Consider the following 19187-nt stretch of genomic DNA (forward strand, 5'->3'; position numbering starts at 1 on the left):
ATCAGGATTTCTGAGCATTTGGAGAAAGCAGTACTGGTGAAGAGGCTCTGTCCAGACTGGGGAGTGGCACTGGTATGTGACCATTTAGCAGAGTCGGAAACTGTAAGAGGCCAAAAAGTAAAAATTACTCCTTATCTCAAAACATTCAGCCCAAGAAGCACGTGGATTTAGATTAGCAACTGGCTCCAGATGGTTTCAAGAGTTGTGATGTCTATTCAGTAAGACATCTACCAAATGCCTCTATCAGCAAGATAGAGGACAAAGCCTGAATAATTTGTAAATTAACAAGGATATAAAAATCTGTTATTGGCTAATTTTTATATAGAAGTTCACATAATACATTTATCATCACCCTGGAGAAGTGAACACTACAGAGGAATCTGCCATCCACTCTGCTTCCAAAAATATTTTTCAGTCTACACACTAATAATTACAATACATCCTTTTTGTCTTTCTTTTATCCAGGAAAGAGTTTGGCAAAAGTGAAAGTTGAGATGTAGTTTTAGGGCAGAAAAAGTAAAACTGGGCATACAAAGCATGGGGAAAATTACTCTAAAGCAGTTACAGGTTTTGTATTCACTCAGAAACTACAAACTAGCTACACTACTCAGCATGCAAAGCAGAATGTATTGTCATTTATTGTTGCCTGCTGCTTCAGAAGTACTGTGCAAAAAACCTTATCCAATACACAAGCCGTATATTCCTAGTTCGTGATGGCATCGTGACTGCACCTTGCCTGCAGTGCTGGGTATTGACTAGTTCTTAACATCTGACTTGAGAAAAGCAAGTAGGTGGAATAAACTTGCTGCAGCATGAGGCAGTGGTAGATACTGATCTGGCCTCGAGGCCCAGCTCCATGAGCTGTGTTGGGTTTCTGTTGGCTTGAGAGAGACTGAGCTGAACAACTTGAAGCACCTGGTGTATTTTTTACCCCTTATCGGATTGGTCCTTGGACAGCCAAGTGTGGTGTAACCACGCCCTCCACATGCATATAATAACGTGCTCATAACAAGTTTCCTCTTCCATTCAGGTGGTAGGTGGTGATACCTGTCTTCCACCACTCTGTGTAAAGCCAGGCTGAGTAGCACAGTGCTGCAGGGCGTCTGGCACCATGCTCCTGAAGTGGCCCAAACTGGCTGATAACCTCTGCTTTAAGCACACCAAACCTCAGGAAATGCTTCTATCACTTCTGCCAAGATTCATTAAAGCACAGAACATGATTACAGGCTCTTCCCTGGGTATGCACAGAGTGTGGGCTGGCCTGTGCAGGCAGCCTGAGGAGAGCTCTACCCTGACACCTACACTGGCTGACCCATCAGTTCTCAGTGGGCTTGGCCAGCATTCAGCTGTGGTTTTCGTTTCCTATTTGCTGTTAAATAAGGCTTTGTGCTCTACAACTTGTCATCGTGGCCTTTGCTTGAATCAAACATCCTTTATAAGACCCTTTGGGTCTCAGAAGGGAAAGCCAAGGCCACTCCTAACTTTCCATTACCCCAGGGAATGGCCAGCATGTGTCCCTACAAGCTCATTCCAGGTCTTGGCACAGGCACTTCTCAGATGAAATGTCTGGCTGTTTCTATCCATGTGTGCAAAACTAAGGCCCAGTAGGGATGAATGAGTTTATCTGAAATGCAAATAAGGATCCCTGAGCAACATGTGCAACTGGAGGTAGAAAGACTGATTATCCCAGTGCAGACAGTACCTGAGCAACTTCTTGAGCTAAAGCCCAGCCCTGGATTTGGGCAGCCAGCCTTCCTGAGGGTTCAGAGACTAACACAGGGCCCCTGTCCAGCAGTAGCCTTCTCTACTGTTAATGCTGGCCCCCCACAGCAGTCAGGGTGTTCATTCCAGGGGTGTCCTGGCACCTTCAGCTGGGCAGATGGCCATTAGGTTCCTTGCCAATCAGCAGATCAACATAATTTCTTCTGTGACTTAATGAATCAGCTGTTTCGCAGCAGCGACAGCTGGAGCTGCAAATACCATCCCTACCATCTTCTTCCTGAGGCTCAGGCAAATGCTGCAGCTGAGTGCTGTGGCCATCGTGGGTTATTTAATTGCTTCTGTACTTTCCATATCTCTATAAAACTTAAGAGAATTTTACTCTGCCAATACTCAGGAGACAGCAGGCACAATGCTGCCTTTCTGCTGTTACATACAGCAGGGTCATGCTCAGAGGTATGTCCTTGGCTGAGGACACATGGATAACTGGCAGGAGAACTGGAAATGGAGCCTTCAGGTTCAGAGAGCCTTGTTGTTCTGAGTGAGAAGTAGCTCGTTAGAACAAAAGGATAAACATACACCCACCTCACTGGTGGTGAGACCCAAACTGTCTTTCTTGGTTTTCCCAGAGTCCATGTTCCAGCCCTCTCCTGGCTGGTCACTGACTGGTCTGTACTCTCTTCCTGCAGCTCTGAGAGCTCTGTTACCTGCTCTGTCTGGGGTCCAGCATTTCTGTTTCTTTCCTTCACACAGTATGCGTGTGCTTTCTACAGCAGACACTGCCATGTAGGTTCTGACTGTGCTGCCAAGTATTGGAAGAGGGTACAAGTAAGTAGGCCTCTCTTTAAAGTGCCTGTTCATGCCTGTGTTTTCTTGATCTGTTTGAAAAGCTCCAGATGGATGCGATGTTCCCACAATGTCTTTTCCATATATGTGCATTTAGCAATGAAACCTGTGCCTTGGGAAGACCTACCTGGAACAGAGTGTTCGGTCCTTGCAGCCTGGCAGGACTCAGAGGAGCAACAGGACTGAGGCTGCTCCAGAAGTGAATGCTGGACAGCAGCGGGCTGGGGGTCAGCAATAATCCACTGGGGGTCTGCAAGACAAAAAACACACCATGATGCACAGCTCAGAGTTACAGCTCCATGCAGCACTCACCACCCCTAAAGCCTCACACAGCATCTACTGGCTCTGTTTTCCAATGAATTCAGATACACAGCATTGTCAGCAGCAGTGGCCCATCCAGCCCTGCATTCTGTCTCTGCATAACTGCACATTTAATATTCCTTCATATGCCAATTGATTTCATTTCTGTTTGCTTAATGAGATGCACAGTTATTGTTTATTTGAACCATGCTCATGCAACTGTGTAACATACAGAATAATACCATGTTGTGCCCCAGTGCCTGCCAACACCACCTAGTCTCCTTCAGAATCAGTTTTTGCCTTTTGAAGGGCAGCCTTGACCTGACTTCTTGAATTCCTTGACCTGACTGCAGCTTTGAAGCATTTTTTGTGTATGGAGCTGAAAGAGTCGCTGCTGGCCTTTGATGTTTACTGCCATGGAGTAAACTGCCATCCAAAGATGGTGCATCTTTGTAATGGAAGAGGATTCAAGAAGCTGGCAATGCATGGGGCTGAGCAGGGAGAGACAGGTGTATGGGCTGGGTGCCCAGGGGAACAGCAAAGAGCACAGCTGATTGTTTTAAAAAGAACCAAAATGGCAAGAACTTAGAATCCAAGGCTTTTCCTAACTCAGAGGTGCCTCCTTCCAGTGCCACGATGCACAAGAATTTCTGGGATTGCCCTTTAGGATTTTTAAAGCACAACTGGAGGAGACATAGAGTTAGAGCACGTGGAAATCTTAATTCAAATGAAGAATTATGTGAATTATTCTGTATCTGGAATAACTTTTATCATGCCAAAAAAGAATGTGACAGTTTTGAAAAAAGTATTTGGCATAACAAGTTAATCTCACCAGTAACCTTGATGCCAATTATCAAAATCAGTCCTATTTAGCAAAGTACTTAATGGAATTTGACTACACACTTAGCAAGCAAGCATGTGCTTTGCTGTGTCAAACAACTGCCTCAGTGCTCTGCTGAACTGGGGCATCCTTTTGTCCAGAGTTTAAAATGTGCAAAGAGAAGACAGAAGATAAGTTAGTACCTGCATCTCCCTATAGTAACCAGCAGGTCATGTATTCTGGTGCTCCTCACCAAGCCAGAAATACAAACTCTCACATAGGGCAATTGCAGCCGGGGGTCTCCCCTTAGCAGCTGCTGACACCAGGGCCCATCCCACCTGCTCTCTGCCAGAAGCAGGCTCACACAGGCACTGCCACAGCTCACGTCCATGTCGAGGGTCACAGGTTCACCTGCCAAGCAGTGCCCGAGGCATGGGTGCCTGGGCTCTGTGCGGGCACACGGAAACACAGACCTGCTGTGACTTGCTTGCACTGCAGTTCACAACAGGGTCAAAGTAATTTTGGCACCAGCAGAAGAGATGGGCAAGACAAGGACCAGCAAACATGAAAGTTACCCTGGTGATTCTGAAAGGCTGTTTAATAAAAAAGACCTTGGCTGCTCTTGAATGGTTTTGCTAAGGAATCTCAGATGAAGTAGGGTTCGTGGAGAAATGTGCAGGGAAAGGACCCTGCCACCTTTCTTGTGCTGAAGAAGTTGAATCAGAAACACCAAACCCCGTGGAAGAAACCATGTTTGTCCCAAGGAGTAATAAACCTGTGGTATCACTGGGAAAGCAAAAAGTGTTGATGCAGTAACTCAGCAGGTCACAGGAGTACCAGTAAGGGTTGGGATATATCTGCATGCCAGTGAAAGGGGAAAAGAGTCGCTGGAGGCCTGGCAAGGAGAGGAGCTCAGTCTTGATCTCATCAAGTGACAGCTCTTGTCAAAAAACAAACAAACAAAACAAAACAAAACAAAAAAAAACACACACAAAAAAAAATTGACAAGCAGGCACCTGTCAAGGATCCTTTACAAACACTCTCTTCCCAGGACTGCAGTGCTTTCATGGGGAAGGAAATCAGCAGCACCAGGAAGAGCCCCTTTCCTGTACTGCATTTCAAGCTGATGTTCCATTGGCAGGTGGCTACCAGTGGAGATTTATGACACTGACAACACACTGAATTAGGTCAGGATAAACACTCAGATCTACTTACAGAAGAGCCTGCTAACCTTAAAACCAAAAGATTTAAGTAGCTGGACACAACAACATTCAACTAAGGACACAGTACTGTTACAACTGTACCAAGAACTCCAGTGAGCAGCCCCCATTCTTTATTTTTCCTCTAAGAAGCTGCAGATATCCAGAACTCAAAGTGCAGTTCTTGAGGGGGTCTTCTGAAAATAATGAGGAAAACTTGGAGGTGCTTATTCCTACCTAGATGCAGCCAAAGCAAATCTTCAGACAGACCTGAAAAACTGAGTTGCCCTCCGTTCATCTCTGGAAACACGCTAACATGCTTAAAACACTGCTAAGCAAAAGCTCATTGTTTGATGAGCAGAGCACTAATGTCTGCAAGTTCTGCCAGAACCAAGAGCCAGCCAAAGCAAGCCTCCCAATCTGTTTAATATTTAATGCAAAAAACGCACAGGGCCTCCCAGGCCTGTTCTCAGTATTGCCATCAGCCAAGCATCAAAACCACCAGAGGAAACCTAAGTGTAAACAACACCACAGGACAGGCTATCCCTAAATTATACACAGAAATTGATGTGTCACTTCATTTTCTACCCACATGCAAGCATACAACTAGTATTAGATAAGAACCCATTGGGAAGTTCCTACTTTTAAAATGTCATTGTAATCTAAGCACAGGAGCAGTTTAAATAGAAATATTTAATAGCACAGAGATGATTACGTCAAGAAATGATGCTCATAGCTCCTGACTTCTGTGACAACGTGTGTAAGTGCAAGCTGTTGGAAAGCAAGCAAGTGCTGTCACACATACATTTCTGTTCTAAAATTGATTGTGTATATCATGTGCCATTTCACAGCGTTCCATCTGAGGGTATTCCTCATGACCAGCAAGTACACTGGAAAGCCTTTCAAATTTCAGAGATATTTGAAATATCCTCTCAGGCATCAGGACCTTCTCAGAACGTACATCTCTCCTGGAGCAGGCATCCTGTTCTGCACCAGCCCCTGGCAGCAGGTGTTTCACACTGGGATCTGATAAATCAGAGAACGTTTGAGATACGATGCATGTTCTTCCTTGGATAATGGGATGAACAGCAGATTTCCAGTCTAAATTATGGCTTTAGTTATTGTGCATTGTGATATTGCAGTTATCTGAAGACAGCTGCTATGTAGTTTTCATTTTATATTCACTAGGACAAGTGTTTAGTATGCAGGGTGCTTCTTACCCACACTAGCAAAAGAAGGCCAAAGGAGAGGATAAAAGCTATATTGCTGTATAGCCAAAGTTTAAATAATTAGACCTAGGAACTACCCTACACGAATACCACGTGCCTCTTTGGTGATAGGACAACCTGTAAAAAAGATTTGTGATGGCTTTAATTTGGGTAATATTCATCACAGCCTTAGCTATCCCTCCTGCTACAGCAGTGCCACAGTCCTCAACATAATTCCCTTTTACATCTTTAAGGGCAGTAAGCACATCAGTTTATAGGTGCATGAGAAAGTTAAATATTCAAATAAATAATTACAAAATTAAACAAAACTCTGTTCATCCTGTGGTTTGGGAAACAGCAGATTAAAGTGGGTTTGAAATAACTCACGCTGTCATTGTGTCTGGTTGTCATTTGATGTTGTCAGATTTGCTCCCTACAAAAAAAATACTGTGGTTATACCACAGTTAGAGATTATGTTTGTCAATGCATCTCTGTTTTGGTTTGCCACACTTCTGTCCTTCCTGCCAAACATAACTTCACTTAAAGCCTTTATGATGTCAAAAATGACAGGTGTCAACCCACAGACTGCTCTTTCTTGGTGACACAGCTTTGTGTCTCTGTGGCTTACAGGTGTGTCAGAGCTGCACAAACTCACCCTGCAGCCAGCTGACAAGCTCAAGGAGAGCAAGTGCTGTGCTGGCTGAGAGCACTTGTCAGCACTCTCACTTCTGCCAGGCCTTTGTGCTGTGCAGGCACACAGTGCTGCCTGCATCAAACACCCCCAACACCTTCAGACAGGGCAGAGGTGATGGGATTCTGGATACCATGTGTCTTCTAGGCAGTCTGAAATGAGTGAGGGCTTGAAACACACCTTTGTACTCATTTATTTACTGTCTGGTTTGCTACATTCAATGCTAGTATTTGCATCAACTTACTGCAGGACTGGGGATCTTGGGGGATGTTCCACATTGGGATAATCTTATTCTTGGATTTTTTTTCTTGTCTAATTTTGAGGTGGTGTTGTGTCCTGGTTTACAATACAAGATATATATTCTATTACCATCTGAGAAGGGTGATGATCCTTATCTCTGTGGGAAAAGTCTTCTGTTGATGGGCCATAACTGAGAAGGGTGATCACCCTTATCTCTGTGGGAAGTAATCTTCTGTTGATGGGCCATTGAGTCCTACTGTATAACTGATAAGATTACATCATCCCACTGGGAGATGCTCCAGCCAGGAGGACAAGCCAAGCCATTCCTACCTAGATAAAAACTGAGGTTTAGAACACCAAAGGCAGCCTTTTTCCACTGGATTCCAGAGGAAGAACTAGACTTTTTTTCCACATCATCGCTGGACCCTTTGGAGGAAAACTGCACCAACACCCTGACTGACAGGGTATCAGGTTGTATTCTGACTCTGTCAGTGGTTTTAATTTTTTTTTATTATTGCATGTATTTTGTTTTTCCTTTTTCTCTTCCCTATTAAAAATTGTATTACTGACTTGAAGTCTCACTGGTTTTGCTTTTCAAACCAGTACATGTTGTAAGACAAAACTCACCAATGAACATACTGAGTCATATCTATATGATTTTCCTCTTCTACTCTGAACTCCTAGGCTTTTTTTCATAGACTAGCTTGAAAATGAGAACTCACTGTTGACATTACCAAAAATACGTTATTAAAATGAACAAAATAATCTTCTGGTTATTCAGTAGGTCTGTGCTGAAGGGAAGCTCTGGCAAGTACTCTATGAATTTGTACAACTTTGGAAATTGAAACTGACCTCAGAGCCTGTTTTAGAAACCATTTAATTTGCTCTGTATTCAGAAATTAACAGAAAGGTCACACTGTTCCAATGGATGCAACATCTAGTAGAGAAATCTAACCAAGCATCCCACATGCTCAAGTTGTGACCTACAAACCCCTGTGGTTTTCTTTTTGGCTTTTTCCCATTTGTTTAGTAGATCTGGAGGCTGGTTTGAAGTGATAAAAAATTCACTAATGGCTGTCCATCTCCTTATTCTTTCAGGCAGTCTGTGAACTGTGATGGCTTTTCCCACACTCAATTAGGAACAAACCCCAGGAGAAACCTACTTTCCACCCCTTGTTCAGAGCTGCTGTGCTTCCCTCCTTCCCATAAGTTGGGGTGTTTTCCCCATCAGGTGGTGACAGACCCCCAGAACTAACTAACACTAACAGAACTAAGATCCCACATGGAGGGAACGCTTGGAGACAGGCAGGTCTTACCTGTGCAGTGAAGAAAGCTGGAGTCAGGGATCCCGAAGGAAGTGCGGGGCTGTTGAGGGCGATGGAACCGATGTCGGTGCTGGAGAGAATCATAGGTGGGGCAGAGATTTCCAAGCCTTTGGGTTTTTTAGCCTTTGGGGGAAGAGATGGGGATTTGGCCTTGGAGCCTGAGGAGAGGTTCAGAGGCTCAAGGGAATCTGAGTCGTGGCAACTGGAGTCAAGGAAGAAGCTCCTGTGTTCTGTAGGGAGGGGTGAGGTGGGAGACACAGAGGGTGACCTGGAGGACGATGATGATGGAGATGAAATGCTGGCACTGTTGGGTAGCATTAAGGAAGATATTTTAGCTGATACTGAAGAGTTGAGGAAAGCAGAGGCAGCTGCTGTTTCAGAAGTAGAAGGCAACGACACCATGGGCCTCGTAACTTGTTTGTCTGTTTTGTTTGTCACAAATCTGATAACAGTCCGGACTTCTTCAACTGGTGTGTTTCCTTCTGATTTCTCCAGTTTTTCTGTTTTGATTGTCTTGTAAGGGTCTGGCTGGTTCTGCAGAGAGTTGATAGTGAAAGAGGAGTACAGGCCAGAGTGGATATATTCATTACGGCTTGTGCTTTTCAGTGCTGACAAGCTGTGCTTGTGCTGGTCCCTGCTCTCCGAAGGCATCTTACAGTCGCTGTCCTGCAGCAAAAGGCTCTCTCTGCTGATTTCCACAGCATGTGGATCCATTTTTAAAATCTCAGGAAAGGAGACAAACTTGTATACAAATTTTTGTCCGATCACTTTCTTGATGATGTTCTGCAAATACAAAGAAGGTGCTAGAAAGATCAGCATTTCAGAGGCACCCAGTACTGCACACACAAGGGCAGGGGGCACTGCTCCCTCATCAAGCTATGCAAGTCGTTTTTTGGGGCTCCAAATGCTGATCATCCTTGGCTTATTCCAATACCTCTCCCTGCTCAGCCAGGGACTCCACTCCTAGCTCCTCATGGTTTCCACCAAAACCACCATCACTTGGTGACAAAGACTTACTGGTGGCCTGTTTGACTTCTGCTTCCTCAGAAGCAGCTTGGGAATATTTTCTTTCCAGTAAAAAAAATCCTGTTGCCTTGTGGATTCGAGCCATGCTACCACTTGCATTCCACAATAAAGGCAAACTCCTTCATCCGTGCCTCCTAAAACTGACACAAACTACCCTGAGGATGAAGTACTCTCAGAATGTCTGCAAGGGACAAAACCACCTCAGCCTCCTGGCCCCAGTTATTTACCTTCTTTTCCTTACCACATAAGGAAAGGATTGAGTTAAACTTACAGTGACTTTTGTCTTTCTGTCAATGATCATGAATTTATGTCATGAAAAATGCAACCCCTTGCAACCCCTGGAAAAGATACTTGGGTCCTGCCATATCCCCTGTACCATCTCCAGGCCTGCATTAGGCTCAGGACGCTCACTGGTGCAGGCAGGTTTTCATCAGTCTAAACTAACCATGGAAACTAATTATTGAAAAAGTCCCAAACCTCTCAAAGGTTTGTAGAACCATTTATTATTTTTCTTGAAGTATCCCCTTTATGTAAATAACTGATTCATTTTGAGACTTTTTATGAGCATCCTGTTTCTAGTCCCAGTGCTCCTCCTGTGAACCCAGGTTGGCTGCCTGCTCTAACACAATTCCCAAGGATATGTGAGCTCCTCTACAAAGGCACTTTATGGCACAGGCCTGGCCTAGGGGATGGAACCTTTACCAGCCTAAGACAAGTGCTGCAGAACAAAAGAAGTATGTCCTGAGATTTCTGTGCCAGTTTCTCTCTTCCTGAAACCCCTGGTGGAGAGTTTGTTAAGTTGCCTCTGAAAAACTCTTTCAAGAGGCTTCCCTTTAGTCCAGCACATCTGCTGCACCTCCAGCTGGTGTTCTGCAGACATCTGCTTTGCTGTACATATGGGAATGTAAATATTTACAAATTTCCTAGAAATCTAATTCGTTTTTCATTCTACCATAGCTTCTGACTCCAATAGTGAAAACATTTGTTAAACTGACTGAAAATTAAAAAGAAAATTAAGGAAAAGAAGCATCATCCTTTTCTCTATATAGACAACTCATAGTGCCAGGTGCTTGTAGAGCCTGCACTACACTTTGTTCAGTCACAAAAGCAAGTATCATTTTGTGAAAGAAGAATCTGCACTTGGGTATCAGAACCTCTTCTGTCTTTCAGCTGAGCTACTGTACTCTGTAATTCATCTGTCTAAATGTACTGGCATTTCATTCAGGCACCTTCTTGAATACAAAACTAAACAAAAACCCTGGGATGCAGCTTTGCATCACAGGTCAGGAGCTGTGGCACGAATAGAGAAGGTTGTTTCCCAAGATGATAACAGTGATCTGTAGCAAAGAGAAGAATTAAATTCAGCAAGTTCAGACTAAAGGCACAAACTGCCTTCTTCCATACTGAATTGTACACACATCTACCCACCTGGCAGATGCTGCAGTGTCTTTTTTTGCCCTCTGAAGGTTCAGGAGAAACAGTTAGCCCACAGAATCTCAATTTGCATGAGCATTAATTCCCATGGCTTTGGGCTTGGCCTATTTTTTTTTCACTGCTAATTAGGTGCAAAATTGGATGATTGCACTTTTTCTGTTCGTGCTTTTTCCAAAGAGCAAAACCTCCAAACTACTCACATATGAAAAAAATCTCATCCCAAGTAGATTTTTGTTTTCTTTCTTTAATATGTATTTTTTAATTTAAAATAATGCCTTCCCTCTGCCCCTAGCAACTTTGAATTATTGTTAAATCAAGCACTAGCAACCGAGATCCTCCTTGGAAAATGTAACTCCCAGCAGAACAAAATTAAATGTTTTTAAGGATTGTACTTTTACATTGATGCAGGTTTGAAATGGGGGAACATTGCTATACAAAGCAACTGAATGGACTGGTGAGTTTCTACTTCCTTTGTTATTATTAAATACAGTTATATTTTAAGAACATTGTAGTGCTGCTCCTCCAACTCTGCCAGCCTGCAGCAAAGGCCCACTTAACGGGGGCTGGAGATGAAAAGATTCAAAGTGCATATCCCTCAAGCACTTTGCAGGCTTCTCTTAAATGTGTAGCCTGAGGAAATCTCCACCAGGGTGCAAGAGAAAATAAGGACACTAATTAATGAAGTGCCTCGGAAAGGCAGCGACTTTTCCATATTTCTTGACAAATAATTGAAGGTAAAAAGCAGCGTATTTTTACCATCACCTCAGTGATCTGTCAGAATCATTCTGAGGTATGATGGCTCAAACCACAGAAGACAGTGACAGGCACCACAACAAGCAGTCTGAAAGGGCAAAGAATTGTGCTTTCCTGCATCTGCGGGAAGACTAGACCACTTGCTTGGTAGCAGGACAGTAAGTGTATATGAACATTTAGCCCTATTTTATTGTTGTTGTTCCAATTTTCTATGTAAATTCCCTCATGAACATGCTTGCAATGAGTGCTAGTGGCTGCTGGCCAGGGCTGCAGGGGGCCGGGGTAGGACCGCTGGGTCCATGCAGCTGCAGCAGACAAGAAATGAGCGACCAGGTCAAGAGCAGGGGCTCCAGTCCAACAGCTCAAAAGAAAATCTTATCAATAGACAGCACTCTCTGACACTCGGAGAGAGGGCAGGCAGCAGGGAATGCCCCTCTTGGCTTCTTGAACACTATACTTCCCCTCCTCTGCCCCCATGTACAAAACTGACTACAGCAAGCGTGCCCACCCCAGCCCATGGAGAAGTGCTTGGAAAGCTGTGCCTGCTGCCTGCTCAGCACATCGGCCGTGCCAGGGAGCTCAGGCTCCCACTCCCCAGCACTTCGGGAACTCTCTTTATGAGCCCTTCCAAAACCACCTCACCCGAGAGCTCTGAATCACCAGCTGCAGGGATGGGTCTCCTCTGCCCGTCCTCCACAGAGCTGGCTGAGCTGGTGCCAAAGGCTCGGCAGACTGGTTCTCCCCGCAGCTTAAACTACACTATTCTGGGGAGGGGTTGTGTCAACTATGCATATGCACTACTGAAATCTATCAGGTCTTTGTGTTTTATTTTTATCAGCTCTGACTCCTACTCTGTGTTTGAGCCATTCAGAGCAAATGTGTAACTATTCTACCAGGGTGACTGAAGGATTTTAGTGGCTTGGCCCAAACCTGTTAGCTGGCAAGTTTGCTGGCTGCAGGAGCCACTTGGGAGACTGAGCTGGGAAATGGGATCCACTTCCTCGTAAAACTTCAGACTAATGAGGGACCTTAGGAGCAGGAAGACCATTTTTCCCTCTTTCCAGTAAGTCACCTATAATCAGGATGCCTGAGATCTCAAAATTTATGACAGAGCAGAATGAAATTCTCTGTAGGTACTAAACATCCCCAGTCAGAAAAGAAGAAAGAACAGAGCTGTAGCTGCTCCTAAGTCTCACTTGGATGTGTTGGAAGTTCTCTGTCTCTAAGAGTACTGAGGGGTGCAACACGTGTAGGAACACAGGCTATGAATTCCTCCCAGAGCTCTATCCAGGCTGCTTCCAACTATTGGGACCCCTACCCAGACAGAGGGCTGCTCACGCTCCATGTCTGAAGTACATATGCTGGCAGGAGGAATCTGTGGCAGGATGGTTTGCTCTGAAAAATGGGAGTGTGTCCACATCAGCATGTGCAGGCAGGCAGATTCTACTAGCATCACAGGTTATGCAGTTATGTTTATTACACTGTGTGTGTAGAAGCCAGATTTTGTAATATTTTTAATGTAGGCACAGGTGCTACTACACTGTTCACCTATACCGAGCTTTGGAATATCAAGGCTCTCACGTAGCTGGATTTCAGTCTTTCTTCCCTCACCTCCATCTGGAACATAAAGACTATTTCTCAGGCTGGCACCTCTGACCAGGTTCTTTGCTCTCTCTGCTGCAGTTCACTGGACATCCCTTTCCTCTCACATAATTTTATTTTATTTTATGTGCTATTTTATGTGACTTTTTGAGACAGGTGTTCTTGGGTTTTCTTCTCTACCCATCACCTCTTACTGAGTATCAAATCCTTTACTCCTGTCTTTCCATACGGATACCACTACATAACCATTTATGTCATTTCAGCCAAGCACTTTCTTGACTTTCATAAATCACTATTGGATGAAGCTCCTTCCAGTTTTCTGTAAAGGTACTTTCTAATGTCCCTTAAAGTATTTATTTGTAACACCTCTTACCTGCACCACTACATAATGTATAGTTGGTACTCCAGCACAATCACACTGCTATTGTTTCATTGTAGGATTCTATTTCCCCTGAGATGTCTTAGAAGAAGACCCTCCCAAACGTAAAATAATAGTTTTCATTATCACTTTATACCTTAAGTTCAGTAAGCACCCAAGCAAGGGATTCTTGCCCAAAACAATTCTTCAATGCCTCCACCCACACTTGGACATTAACAATACAGACTAGTAACCAGGTTACTGGGTCTGACCTGTTATGGGAGGGGAGGGAATGCATTGACACCTCTAAATCCTGAGAGCACCTGAGAAGCCCTGTCCTGGCACTGCAATAAGCACAAAGCAGCCCATATTATTTTAATACTATAAATCATACTGCCATGCCATCTAAACAAGCGGGCAGCCATTAACTGAAACTAAAACTGAAACAGACTGAATAGCACTCACTGAGTAAAGCCTCGGGCCACATACTGTTCAGAGAGGATGCAAAAGTATTGAATAGCTGCTCATCAGAACGGTATGTGACTGTATAATTAAAGATGCAGCATAACTCATGCAAACATTAGGGTTATCCAGGGAACTGTGATTCTTTTATTTCCTAACTTCTGAGGATATGACTTCCACAACTGCTACATCCTATTAATGTCAGTATCGGCATGTAATTTCCTGGATTCACCCTCCTTCCCTCAATAAAAAAAAACCTAATGGGAAAACTCACTAGCTTCTTTCTTGTGGTGTCCTTTTGAAATAATAGGGACTTTCAGTAGTCTTGAAACCCCTGGTGACTTCCAAAAGATATGTGCCATTACAGCTATCATGAAAACAAAATAACTGGGTAATTTGAGGGGGGCAAAAAAAGCAGCTTATTGACCCTACTTTTAAAGGTATTTTACTTCAAGCTGAAGTGCTCTGTGTGGGAACAGTGCTGAAGCATTTCCTTGCCCGAAAGCACTACAAGAGATTTCTGACCAGCAAGTGTGTGACATGATGGACACAAGCTGTAGGTAGAGTGCAGGATGCCTTTCCTCAGTGTGATCTGTCATCTGTGCTGCTGCTCTGTTGAGGCAACAGGGGACATGCATTAAATAAAAATAAGAGTGGGTGCGGGGCGAGGAATTTGGGGAACAAATGAAACAGGAAATAGAGTCTTCAGATTATCTATAAACCTTTAGCAACTATAATCATGGCAGCAAATACAATCAAGACATGCCATACTCTATATTTCCTGGGGTGGTTTTTATGTGAATTTAACATAAATCTAGCCATCAGCCTCAACAGCATGTCATGCTTGCTTTCAAAGCCAGGCTAAGGAACTTGTCCTAATTGTGTTATTTTTCTCCAGTGCTGGAATTAATTTACTTTTAAGTTCAGATTAATCAGATGATGAATTTTAACAAGCCAGTGTTCCCCTCAAGCAAAAGGCAGAGCTCAAAAACCCCCATTTATCCAGCAATCATGTTATATTTCTCCATGGTAAATAATTTCAGATAGACCATGAAACATTAGTTCAGTGTCAACTGTATGCAGCAAGAACAGAGGGCAGTCCAAGAAAGGAAGGTCCAGCCCATGTGCTACTATAATTCATAAAAAATCACTGACCCTTGTCTCAAACTCACATGCTGCCAGATCACTTAGGTTATAGGTGGAGAAATCCCTGTCAATAATTCCATAGTCTGGTCCAGTGTTCTGCCTCCTCTTTTCTGCTGCCACTCCCCCATTTGCAGCTCAGCGTTTGTCTCATTTGTTCAGTGTGCATCCCATTTGTCCCAGCACCCCCAGCTGCCAGCACATCCATCATTGCACACAAGTAGGGAGGGGACAAGGACCTCAGAAGGCTCGTTAGGGCTGCCCCAGAGTCTAGACTGCTTTTGGGTTTATCTCACAAATTGGTGAATGGTCTAAAGGAAAAGAGCATTAATGTCTGAGAGAGGCTCTTTCACCTCCCCAGTCCTTCCCCCTTTTGTTCTGCAGGGGGGAAGGAAGAATGTCAAAGAGCCTTTCCTCCCTTTTTTGACTTCTTCCCTTCTGTGCTGTGTGGTACAGACTGAACTGAAGGCAGAGGAAGTGTTTAGGACTGAACCCACTCCTGAGCACAACCTGCCACCTCTACAAGGATTCACTATCTGCTATCTTATGCCATTATCTCTCACACTTCAAAACCTGCAGCAAGTTGCTCTGTCCCTCTGCACTCTCCCAATAATCCACCTTTCTCCACTGTCTTGGAACCTACAGGACACAAAACACTATACCCAGAGTGAGAAGCTCCACTGTTCCATTCTAAAGGAGTTACTCTTTCAATTTAAAATAGAAATAGCCATAGGTTTGGGTTGGTTCAAGCCCTGATTGCAGTAGATGGGGAATAGAGAACTTAACCTTCTTTCCACCTTGGGGCTATGACCTCCACTGGACTGCAGAACACCTGAAAAAACGGCCAAAATCCTTGTGCCACACTTAGATAAAACTGTCAGACAGAAGATCATCTCTACAGACAGCAGCCAGAGCCCTGATGAAGAAACTTTATAGCCACTCTACTGGCAGATGCTGCTTAAGCAGAGACAAAACAGATGACAAAGGTGTGTATGTGTGTGTGTGCTAGGGACAGGGAACTGAAAACAGAACAGGGGTTAAAAAGAAAGGTTATGGAATAAAAGAAGCAAGAGAGTCTGAGGAAAGGAGCCATTATATTCCATTACTTTAAAGAGATCAGAGAGATCTCAAAGCATAAGTGCTACAAATATTCTGTTCCTTGTTTTTAAGCAATGTCTCTTCAGTCACTAACAGCATATTTGGGCTCTGCCTGGCTATGCTCTTCATGCACCAGCAGGCACTGATCCCAGTCAAGTTTATAACCAGAGGGGCTGGAGTCATATAATGAAGCAAGCTTCCCCATGCTGAGCAGAAGCCTTTTTAGCACTCAGTGAAGGGGATTCATCACACCAACTGCTTGGAACAGCCGCTGTACTGTCCTCACCGAATCCTTTTGTGCCTTCTCAGTCAGCCACCTTTGAAACATATTAAGTGGGAAAATCTGACTTCTAGTGGACAAAACACTAACACCTCTAAACCCTAAACGAAAAGATTTTTTCAGAATGAGCCCCTGTGGGTCATGAAAAGTCCAATCATTCAAATGTTCATTGTTAATTTGCAATCAACATGGTTTTGATCGCTGTGTTCGATTGATTGCATAGCACTGTGCCCTGCAAGAATAAGTGCACTACAAATAATACATGACAACAGTACTGTAAGGTCAGTCCAGTAACAGTATCTACTTTCCACTGCCTTGTGCAGGCAGCAAACATACCCTAATTGTGCTGAACACTGGCATTACTCACTGTATAATCTCATCTCACCCCCTTTTCTGAAAATCAAGATGAAAACAGGCCAGTAAGCATGGCTATGAAGTTTTCCTTTTTAATATACAAAATCTATAAGTCTTTGTTATTAATATTTAATCTTCATGAATACAGGAAATAGTAAAACATAGTAACTTGGAATTTATATATCTTATTAAGAAACATCCATTTAAGGAGAACTAATCCTGAGAAGATTTAATATTGATTAGTAAAAACAATATACTATTCATCAAAAAGGGTTCAGAAACAGCTGGGAAACTCCTTGAATTTACTGGAGTCTAAAACTGAGAAATGTGAACACCTAAGATTTGTGTTCTACAATATTTGTATATTTGTGTTCTACAATCTTTTCCTTCTAGTATCTTGACTAGCCAGAGGAACTTCTGAATAGCTTCCACAGAAAGGAGAAATATTAACTGGTAGCATTTCTATTTTCTTACTCTGCATGAGAATAAAAAAATTTACCTTGTCATAATAGTATCTGAGCGCCCGGCTCAGCTTGTCATAATTCATATTAGTTTTGTTTTTTCTGAGTCCCCACAGCTTAGCCACTTCTTCTGCCTTGAGCAGCTTGAATTCGCCATCATTAGACGTCCAGCAAATGAGGTGTTCGTGTTTCTGGTCTAGCAGCAACTGCAAAAGGAACTGCCACAGTGTGATTGCACTCTCCATACCTACAAGGGACAAAGGAGAGCAAAAATGTAAAAGAACATTTGGGAGCAGATGTTCCACCCAACACTCATTTCAGTAATAATCTCTGCGCAGGAGTCATCCTATGTCATTGAGAAAAGGAAGCTACCACATCATTCACAACCAAGCATCCACAAGACCTACAGGTCTTCCACTGCTTTTCCAGTATTTTTCCCACTGCTGTTCTCTGAAGGGACACATAAAATAAAGGAAGTATTTAGAAAAGCACTGCCCACAAAGTTCACATACAAGGTGACCACAGGTTGGCGTCTTCCATTCATTGTAAGCAATCACTCTTCAAAGGATCATATAAGGCGGGGAGAAAAGGACTTAATATGCCTATCCACTGAAATGATATTAAAAACATGCTGTTTACTGTCAAGAGGAGTATACTGGACTGTCTGGACATGTCACTGTGGAAAAGGAGACGACGAGGGAATACCAGAGCAACTGCCTTTGATTACAGACCAAAAGCTACATCCCTTCCCCCCCACTACCATCAGACAGCTTTTGCCTATTTTGTTTGTTCCAGGGCCTGAAATTACTCTTGCTGCTTCTGTTTGCCAATTCAAATAGCTCAGAAGATATTCTTTATTTTTAGAAAAGCTGGAAGGTCAGTACACTTAAACACAGTAAAATAAGTGATGTTTACCCTGAACCTCTCTTTAACAGGGATCTTTTCTTTCATTATCATATACACTGCTCAGAATTAGGAATATTTTTAACAGTGCCTGAGTCTCACATCTGAGGTTGTTTGAATATTTTTTTCTCTGCTAAGGGCTGTTTGAGTATTCCTTTCCTCTGCTAACTGCCTGTGCTACTGAGCCCTCCCTAGAACAAACCTTTTGTACAGGCACTGCAAAAAAAGGATAAACTGAAGGCTGGCTATATTCCAACTCAGCACAGGTATATACACAACTTAAGAATTGGGATCATTATCACGCTAACGACTTATCATTTTAATGAAGATGAAGCCAAAATTGACCTTTTAAACTACAGAATCATTAAACGAGATTTTCACCCACTTTCAAAAACATTCCCAGCCTTAGAATGTTAACAGTGGATCAAATAATTTTTTCTTGGTCTCTTCTCATTCTTAACTTGGATATGTTATGTTACACAGATTTATTGCTGGTATTGATTAATTGTCTATGATGCTAATGGGGCTAATTATTACCTGACTTCCCTCTGCGCATGAAACAATGGGTATTTTTCCCTTTACGTAGACAAGCTCACGGTTTTTAGCGCCTTTGTTCATGTTGTTTCCCAGTGCATTGCTGTTTGTGTTGTTTGACGGCAGGGACAGATGCCAGGCTCGCTGCCTGCCGCTTCCCTGGATGTGCGTACCGCAAGAGGGCACAAGAATTCCAGCTATCCCCGGCAAGGCAGGGCAGGGCAAGGCAGGGCAGGGCAGGGCAGGGCAGGGCAGGGCAGGGCAGGGCAGGGCCCAGCATGAAGGAAGGAAGGAAGGAAATCACCGCCCATACATAGCGCTCGCGAGTATAAAGATAAATAAATCGCAGGAGCTTCACTATATGTAAAGGCACGTTAATGATACTAGAGAACGCCGTCAATAGTTTTGTGGAAAAACAGGATTTGGAGTTA

The 19187-nt window shown here is 43.5% G+C and overlaps 1 protein-coding gene across 4 annotated transcripts; it reads right to left on the minus strand.

Moving 5' to 3' along the window:
• ELK3 (ETS transcription factor ELK3) lies at positions 1-17564 on the minus strand. Of its 4 annotated transcripts, XM_062491425.1 has the most exons (5): positions 17358-17564; positions 8794-9131; positions 8340-8574; positions 2693-2815; positions 1-100 (listed from the first exon to the last, which is right to left on the minus strand). In XM_062491425.1, the coding sequence occupies exons 1-5, from the start codon at positions 17562-17564 to the stop codon at positions 2-4; spliced, it is 1002 nt and encodes a 333-aa protein (XP_062347409.1). In that variant the 3' UTR covers position 1. The 4 variants fall into 4 exon arrangements, with proteins under 4 accessions (XP_062347409.1, XP_062347410.1, XP_062347407.1 ...); XM_062491426.1 differs by lacking the exon at positions 8794-9131 and having other exon boundaries at positions 8340-8682; positions 17362-17564; XM_062491423.1 differs by having other exon boundaries at positions 8340-9131.
• Positions 17565-19187: the final 1623 nt, after the last annotated feature.

The sequence above is a fragment of the Cinclus cinclus genome, chromosome 4, assembly GCF_963662255.1.
Source record: "Cinclus cinclus chromosome 4, bCinCin1.1, whole genome shotgun sequence".
Taxonomy (NCBI): Eukaryota; Metazoa; Chordata; class Aves; order Passeriformes; family Cinclidae; genus Cinclus; species Cinclus cinclus.

What these genes read in the sequence shown, in the direction of transcription:
- ELK3 (XM_062491423.1), bottom strand. Translation starts at nt 17,564, where the DNA reads ATGGAGAGTGCAATCACACTGTGGCAGTTCCTTTTGCAGTTGCTGCTA. An exon ending in TCAGATACTATTATGACAAG is followed by an intron (nt 9,132 to 17,357) that starts GTAAATTTTTTT and finishes TTGTATTTGCAG; the next exon opens with AACATCATCAAGAAAGTGAT. An exon ending in GACCGAACACTCTGTTCCAG is followed by an intron (nt 101 to 2,692) that starts GTAGGTCTTCCC and finishes GGCCTCTTACAG; the next exon opens with TTTCCGACTCTGCTAAATGG.